The following is a 9,014-nucleotide window of genomic DNA, read 5'->3' as shown; positions in this document are numbered from 1 at the left end:
TTAATGGAATTACGTGTATTGAAAATATCGTGAACTTTTATTTCAGAATAGAATACAGTTGAAATGTGACATTATCATTCAGACTGAAAACCTTTTGAAGCTTCTGGGCAGCAGGAGTTGTTGGCATGGCTGTGATATTGTCGGGTTTCGTTAAGTGCTCTGAAGATGCTTTAACATCCCTCATGACAGGAGCACCTCCGTTTACAGAGATGCCGTCACGGGTTGGATCGAGTTGGCACATCAGGGCCCATTTGTTGCAAGTTAAATCAAATGATTGAACATTTGCACTGGGCGTTAGAAATTGTGTCTTCTAATCTAAACCTCTATTTGCGTTTACAGCACTTTGATGTTGTCATTCTACCCTTTGCCTAACGTAAATGTGTTTTCAGAATAAAAACAACGTTCCATCGGGGGCTTCAGCCTGTAAACATGGACCTCTGTTAGATTTGTTATGAGCCTTTTTGTCTTCACTGACGGGACGTGAAGAAGATCAGGAATGGATGCAAGTCATAAGGCATTAGGTTGTTTCCTGACTCTTAGGGAAAAATTAAATAGGTGCTTCAATTTGATATATTTGTTTGCCAAATCTTGGCGTGCATTAAACAGGTTCAAGTTAAAACATTTTGGAAACAAAATGTAGCCAATAAAAGGGAAAAATAAAAAAAATAAAAAAGGTAACAAAAGCATTCCGCACACCAGAATTGAAAATGAGCATTAACATCAATGCATCAGAAATGTTGCAATGACAATTAGCTTTGTAGGACATCAAAGGGAAACCAGACCCCGTCTCAGAAATCACCACGGCAACAGTTCTGATGATCCAAAAAGCGATGCAGCTCCACAGTACGTTACAAAAATAGACAAAGCTCTGCCATTACAGTCACCGATAAAACACCTTACCACAACACCTACTACAGTATATTATCATGCATGGGTGGCATGTTGTTTTGTAACACCAGAACTGTCACATGTAGACTGGCTGCTACATCGACCAATGAGATCGCTGCTGCATATGTTTCTGACCAAAATAGGGGCGTGTTGGATAAAAAGAGGAAGCAAAGCCACTGATGCCACAATTTTACAAAACTTCCACAATGATGTTGAGTGAAGAAGCAATATCGACTCAGGTGTGCTCTATTGGACCGTTGAGATTGTTATAAATAACAATTTATAACAATTGGCACTATGATATATTCATTAAAAAAAAACACAAAAAGTTGCTTAAACATAGCATGGTTCTAAGTACATTTATCGTTACGATTCAATGGCAGTTTTAATATGATAAATGTCTCACTTATATTGTCTTTCTCGATCCAATTACTGTACAGACTAAATACAGTAGGTTTTAATCTTTGACTTTCCACAGATTTGGTTTTCTGCATCAGAAAACCAGGTTACGCACTGCAACTCACTGCATGACTCTGCTGTCAGTATAGTTATAATAAGGTCTGGGTTCCCTCACTCTTCCATCATGTGCCATATTTCATTAAAGCAAGCTGCTTTTTAGCAAATACGGTTCAAAATCTCATCCCTTTTTCTTCCAGATCTTTAAAGCGCTCAAAAAGTTAGCTAACTGTATTATCAGAACGGTAAAAACTGTCTGTACACTGCAGTACAGAAAACAGCCACCAATCAGTATCTTATCGGTTGAAACATTGTAACTCCATATTTTCAGTGCTCCACGTCTTGTCTATTTTTGATTAATATTTGAGTAATACTTACATAAAAATTATCGGCTACATGACTGATCCTGAATGAAGGATGCACACCAAAGTGGCAAAAACAGCAGAGAATGAAGTTGAAAATGTATCTACTTCAAATCTAAAACATCTTTGCAAGACCTTGGTCTGACTGAACAATAGAAACCAAGGCCAAGAGCTTAGCGAAAGGTGTTTTTTTTTTTATATCCATCTTGAACAATTTGTTAAGTTACAGCTACAAAAACCACAAAAACAAGCAAAATGTGGTCAGGGCCCTCATGACGATGACCTATTATCCTCAAAGGATGAGAAATGTATAGCTGTCAAAGGACTGTGAAGCTTCTTCTTCTTCTTCTTCTTCTTCTTCTTTTTTTCGGTTGTTCTGCCTTCGAAGCTGACCGTGACTCGACGATCCTAGCCACTCCGGGGGCTTCCGTCTCCGGTGCGCTGTATCCGGGACGCCACCACCTCGTGGGACACCCTCTTGCGGTCTTTGGCCAGGCCCAAGAAGCACATGGTGTCGATGAAACCAGTGGTAATGTTCCATTTGATGCCAAACTCACTGGTTGCATAGTCAAAGGGGAACGTGTGGTGGTAGTTGTGGAATCCCTCTCCTGTAAGGTAAAGGAAACCGTGGTGAATAAACAAAACTAAATAAAGCTAATACTGAATGATGTTGAAGGAGTTGTGTTGTTTTGTTAGCTAGAAGGATAACTTTAGCCCAGTCTAAGTGAAGTCAGACTTCCTTTGCGCATTCTTCACATCATTCCATAATTTTTAAAAAGGGATTTTAAAGATGCCATTACTGTTAGACCAGTGACTCTGACTGACAGGTGTGTATCAGTAACAAGAGCATATATTACCTCTAAACCGCTAAATGTAGTGGTGTAATTTACAGTAACAATACATCAAAGTGTAAATTACAAACTAGTAAAGTATTATTATAAATCATGAGTCCAACCTAATTTCCTGTCTTGTTCTTGAGTTATGTTTTCTTTTGTCACACAGAGTACAGGTTCATGCGTAATACATACCTAGCGCACTGAATGCAACAAACTTGTTCTCCCTGGGGTTGATGTGGTGATCATAGGGCCTGTTTCCCCACATGTGAGCCGCGCTGTTCACCAGCCAGGTGGCATTCAGGACCAAGGTGTACCTTAGGAGAGCGGGGACGAAGTAGGCCACCCACAGAGACTCTCCCCACAGGTACCAAGGCACAAACATGGGGACGAAGAAGCACATGAGCAGCACAGAAGCCTTGTAATACCTGTTGAGAAGATTTGAGAGTGGGCGGAGAGCAGAATGAATGGAGTTGTTTATACAGCACAACATAGACATTAACCACACCAATGTTCTTCCTTTCAGACGTGAGACTGTACTTTGACTCAAAATGTCAGTTTGCTTTGAGGCCAACCTTGAGTCAATCTCAATGTGCGCGAAAGACATGTGGGTAATTAAACGAGTTAAACCAGAATAACTACAGACAGACACATGTCTGCAGCAGAGGTGGGCACATTGTAGTTGAGAGTTTAATTGTGATTTGTTTGCTCTGCATTTGATATATTTCCCAAACATAATACTGTTTGTTTTCTTTCCCCACTGCCTTCCAGATGAGTAAAGGTGACTTATTTTTGATGACAAAAATCCATAATTGACAGAAGCTACTTACTTCCTTTGAAACATTACAACTTTGTCGGCCAACAGGTCATGGACTTCCAGCTTGCGTCCCTTCTCGATGACATCAGGGTGTTTGCGGACCATCAGCCAGCCAATGTGAGAGAAGAAGAAACCCCGGACGGCGTTGTGAGGGTCAGCATCCGTCTCGGAATATTTGTGGTGAACCCTGTGGTCTCGAGCCCACTCATAGATATCATTCTGCGGGTTCAAGTAAACACAGAGATTACATACACTGTGGACAACACCTGGCACTTAGGCAGTAGTGAAAACTGCTATTATCACAATGCTAAGTGTGTGCTTGCTTGTGTTTGTGCAGATCTGTTAGATGTAGGTACCTGAAATGCCATTGAGTTCGCAACACCAAGAAAGATCTTTAGAGGTAATGAGGCCTTGTAGGATCTGTGACTCCAGAGGCGATGAGCTCCTGCAGTAACTCCTAAAGCACTTATCACAAAACAAAGTAGGGCTGTGGGGAGAAATGCAAAAACAAATCAGTACTACTAATTGAAATACTGCACAATGTTATGTCAACGCATCATCTATTTTCTATTCAAAGCTAGTAGGATGACCCTGCAACAAGTGTTATATTGTGAGTGAGTCACCTATGTTTCATCGTTATATCATTGCAACTGCAGAGGAGATAATCCCCTTTAACAGAGAAGAAGCTGAAATAATCATCGTAAGGCATTTTCTCTTTTTAAAAAAAAGGCAGCATACTTGTGAATGTGTGCAAAGATGATCTTCACAATACAATACATCAAATTGGTTTTCCTGAGGATCATATAAATGTGCCCTTGCCTTAACGGGTTTTTTGTAGTTGTACAAGAGCTTGGATAACCATGAAGTGAGCATGTGCAAGCGCCACTCTCTGGGGATGCAATCACATTACATCAGATGATGACTGGGTGGATAAAACCATTTGATGATTGCATGTCTCTAAGACTGGAAATCTAGTCATAAGGGCTGCCTCTATGGTTTTGATTAATCAGAACACACGCACACAAGCGAAGCATTTGATACAATGTTTCAAGCTATAAAGCAGCATGCAGTTTGCTTGAGTACAATTTATTTGTACTTTCTGTACTTTGACTTGAGGTGAGACCGTGACACATATTGTCTGGACAGTTGAGCTGACTTTTGTGAAGCAAACAGCATAAAAACATTCAGAAGTATAGTTTGCCTGACTTTGTCTATTTGAGTCTGTAGATTTGTCTTGAATTCACTTGATTTAGATGCCTCATTTGCATATTTCACAACGAATTATTTAAGAAATCAACTCAAGGCTGCTCCCAACCCTTACTTAAAGAAAACGTCATAGTTTGTCTGTCAATTAGTCTATGTTCCTGACAAGCACCTGCATTACAATCTGCAGCTTCAAAAGGCATGCTGTGACATAAAATCTCTGGTGATGTATGCCTTGATCTATAATCCCACTACATGCAGGCTACTGGGAGGAGCGTGCACAGATCTATCCAGCCTGAGCCACCTTATTGAATGCACCAGCGGTGACATAACATTTGTGGGCCTGTGTACACTATGTACCCTACTAACCGGAAGAAAAAAAAAGTCACTTTCAACACTCAGCCAGCACAGAAATCATGTAACAGGTAGATTGTTTTACTCACACCAAAGCAAGGTCAAAGTAGATGCTGAGGGGACGAGGCACATGCCGTACACGGCTCCTATATGCAACAGAGTCATCATAAAGACATTTTTCCATACGATGACCGAGGGAGGTTTGGGGCCTTCTTTCTCTTTGTATGTGTGGTCAAACACGTCTTCTCTGGGGGCCTCTGGAAGAACATTTCCGTTGCTCGCCTTGTGCTGCTGCTGTTTCTTCTCCAACGCCTCCGCCTCCGTCATTGTGTCTGCGTTTTGGTGTTGTTCTGAGCGGTAAACAAATAAATGGGACAAATTCGTAAATTCCGTGTTTTTGTGATGAGCCCACGGCAAGTTATGTTATTTAATCTGTCGTTCGTTAGCCCCGGTAGGCTAGCAGGCGCCGCTGGTGAGGAAGAGGATGGTCATGTAACGTTGATGCTGCTGCAGCTGCTGACTTTTCACTGGAAGACGACATTTGCTGCGTTGCGTAACACAACAATTACACCTGTAGAACAAATAAAAGGAAGGTAAATTACTCACCAAAATAGAAGAAGAAGAAGAGTAGAAAAAGAGGGTGCGGTTGTGTTTGGGAGATGTAGCTGATAGAACTACAGTAACCCAGAAAGGGAGAGTGAACGTTAGCTCCGCAGCAAACGAATCAATAAGAGCTGGAGTTCGAGGTGCGACTGGCCAATCAGCGCTCGGATGCCGCCTCAAGCTCGGGTTCTGATTGGCTGACTGATCATCTGCTGTTCACCTTTTATTCATTCTCTTGCCAGATGTACCTCATCTGGAGAGCTGCAGCTACTGTCTAGACCTGTATTGAATTAACTGCACACATATTTCCATTCACGCGTGGATTAACGATATGGACAAGGTACCAGTGTGATACGAGCAGAATTACGAGTTGTTAAAAACAAGTTTATGTAGGCCTACACCAATCGGCAGAGGACCCCCGCCCACCCACGCTGGGAAATACGGGCTGCTTGTTCTGGCATGCCATCAACTCCCTCTCATAATGAAACACATAGGGAAACTAGTAAAAACATGCAAGTTAATCAATATCAAAGCCCGTAAAAAACACCCAAATATTCGTTGAAAACAGCACGTTAGAGTAGTTCAACTCACTATATTGAGTGCCAAAAATATAATAATGTATTTAGGAATATCAGATTTAGATTAGCGAATTTGAATGTAGGAGATGGTCCAGTGGAGCAGTGGATCCATATTCTAAATGGGTTGACAAATCCATGATTTTTTATTATCATGACCTACATTAAACATTAATGTAGAAATTCAAAGTTATCAGACAGCCTCCATCTAGTGGAGAAATCATGTGGCACAGGGTTCGAAGATAAAGTTAGAAATATCTTTGACATTCAACTTCAAAAACATTCTCAAATCACAAACGACGTGTTTTTATAGACCTTTTAATATTTAATATGATCCAAAATAAATATGCAGAAGGATTATTTTCCTACCTCGTCTGTGTAGTATAACCCAGGGCCGAATTTACCATATACATTGGGGGGGGGACATTCCCCCCAATATTCAGATACGCTTAAGTGTTTGGGAGGAAGTTGGTGGTCTTTTGATTTAGATTGAGCGGCAAGCTAGTGCGAGTCGTCACTGTAAAACAAAAGGGCAATAAAGTGTTCCTGTTTCTACTGAAATTGCGTGGCACAGACCTTTCTATGGATTGAAATGCTTTAATATGATAGTGGTTATAGTTGTACTTTATTCATCCCTAATATCTGCAATTACAAACAATGAAACAAGAAAAGCTAAACAAAATAGGGCAATGTAATACAATGCACAATTAGACATTATGGTAAAACACTTTAACCTGTTAAGCCCCAAGCCTGTTTTTCAGGTCTCAGGCTCGAAAATAACATTCCCAGAACAAATGACTATATCTTCACTTCTAAAAGGGGTAAATTAATCATCTTTTTTCTCAAAGCAATGATAAACCTGTGAGTTGGATGTAGAAAAAAGTCAGAATCAATATAGATGTTTTTATTTTAAAGTAAATTCAGATTGAACATAGTAAAACAATGTAAATTATAGTTTCCATCCAAAGAAAACCCATGACTTATAGTGAAAACCACCCTTGAATGATGGGATCTGAGACTAAAAGCTTTAGGAATCCAAACTATAACATATAAGTACCCTGTATCAAGATTGATGCAAAACAAGTGAAATTTGACCTTTTCAGAGAGGTTTAGTAAAAAAACAAAACACTTTTGGGGTCATTTGGGTGTATTTGCAATATCTCTGGAACCCATCGGTCGATGAGCCGTACACATGCTGTGTTTTTTGTGTAGCTGTGTTTTTTTTGTAGCTGTGTTTTTTGTGTAGCTGTGTCTTTAGTTGTAAAATTATGCGCTCGTTTCCCCGCTGCGAGGCTCCAGCGCTAACAGTTCACGAGCGTGCTCCACTAGCACCCAGATATAAGGCGCTGTTATTAAAGAGGTGGAGGGAGAGACCTTGTTTGATCTATGTAAACAAGTATTTCCAAGGAGGCACACCTTTATGATAATTATAGTTATACAAAATAAGAGAATAACAGGTATGAAATAATTCCAACTCATACTATAGGACAGTAACACAAAAATACAGTTTAAAAGGGGAGTGATCTGTAAAATATGCATAAAGAAAAATAACATCTGTTTACAGTTCTGTTTCATATGGGTGTCGAGAGATGTATACTCTCTTCATTTTGCTCTCAAAGTGCATCAGATTGATGCATTTAAAGGTGGGGTAGGTAATTTTGGAGAAACCAGCTCGAGTGCGCTAGAATTTGAAAATACACAGCCGGAAAAAATGTGCTACTTCCTTACAGAGCCCCTCCTCCAACACACAGGAACGCGCACATGACCAATGAGGGCACGAGATAAGTTTGTGCACAGATAGAAGGCTGACAGGCAGGTCCATCCAGTTATTTTAGCCGGGCCGGCTAAATTGATTGGTCATACTTTTTATAGCATAAATAGTACTACGGCTTCCGCAGATTACATTTTTTAATGGATTTTTTGTCAAAGCACTTAAGATATTCATTGTTATCGGGATGTTAAGAGCATTCCATGGAATATAACAAAAAGTGTATATCAAGCCGGTTTCTCAAACTTACCTACCCCACCTTTAACTTCAACATTTAAAAAAAAAATCTTCCGGGGGGGGGGGCATGCCCCCAGACCTCCCTAGAGGATGTTAGGTCCACCACCTGCTCACACCCCCCGTCAAATTGTCCCACCCACATTGAGGATGCTTGCTACGCCCATGCCTGAGACACAGTTTCGTGAATATTTTTTTGCCCCCACGGGCGGGGGCATAGGGTTTAACAGGTTCTAAAGTATCCCATGTGTTAGTGAATTTTTATATATGTTCCTTTAGAATGGCAGGAAATTAGTATTCAAATTTTGATTTAATGTTTGGTCCCCCCTAATGTTTACTCCATGGTTACGGACCTGGTATAACCAACAGTAGACCATTAATGTGTCAAGGGATTTTGTGTAGCACTCATAGCACTACACTAATGTTAGTGTATTTTTTTGCACAATAAATATTCACCAAAATCATCCAAAAGCATATTTCTACATAAGAAGTATAGTGTAACCAGCATGAGACCATTTATGTGTGAAGTGATTTTGGGCACAACTCAGTGGTGACTATCTATAACAGTGGAATAATTGAGTATTTCCACAAAATAAAAATCATAAACAAAATTCATGAATGTTATTTGGTAGTAGTAGAAGTGTATACTTGATTTTTAAGTGATTTGGTAGCACTTTACTGTAATGACTGATCTGAAGGGTAGAATAAATAATCTTTCTAATTTTACCAAACTGTTTTCTTGTTTTTATAGGCCTATTATTTGTTAAAGCCTGTAATTATGTTGTGTTATTTATCTAATGTGTCCTTGGGTTTATTAATTGTTCTTGTGGTTAATATGCCTTAATGTATAATTTTCAATCAATACAAAACATTTATATATATATATATATATATTAAAAAAGCTTAATGATCCATTTGCAG

General features: G+C 39.8%; 1 protein-coding gene across 1 annotated transcript; it reads right to left on the bottom strand.

Annotated features, from left to right (window-relative positions):
- scd (stearoyl-CoA desaturase (delta-9-desaturase)) lies at positions 1–5,678 on the bottom strand. The gene is made up of 6 exons (XM_079660597.1): positions 5,520–5,678; positions 5,003–5,263; positions 3,713–3,843; positions 3,370–3,575; positions 2,735–2,967; positions 1–2,314 (listed from the first exon to the last, which is right to left on the bottom strand). The coding sequence occupies exons 2-6, from the start codon at positions 5,238–5,240 to the stop codon at positions 2,115–2,117; spliced, it is 1,008 nt and encodes a 335-aa protein (XP_079516723.1). The 5' UTR covers positions 5,241–5,263; positions 5,520–5,678; the 3' UTR covers positions 1–2,114.
- Positions 5,679–9,014: the final 3,336 nt, after the last annotated feature.

The sequence above is a fragment of the Notothenia rossii genome (genome assembly GCF_949606895.1).
Source record: "Notothenia rossii genome assembly, chromosome: 11".
Taxonomy (NCBI): domain Eukaryota; kingdom Metazoa; phylum Chordata; class Actinopteri; order Perciformes; family Nototheniidae; genus Notothenia; species Notothenia rossii.
This window is presented reverse-complemented; position numbering and strand designations above follow the sequence as displayed.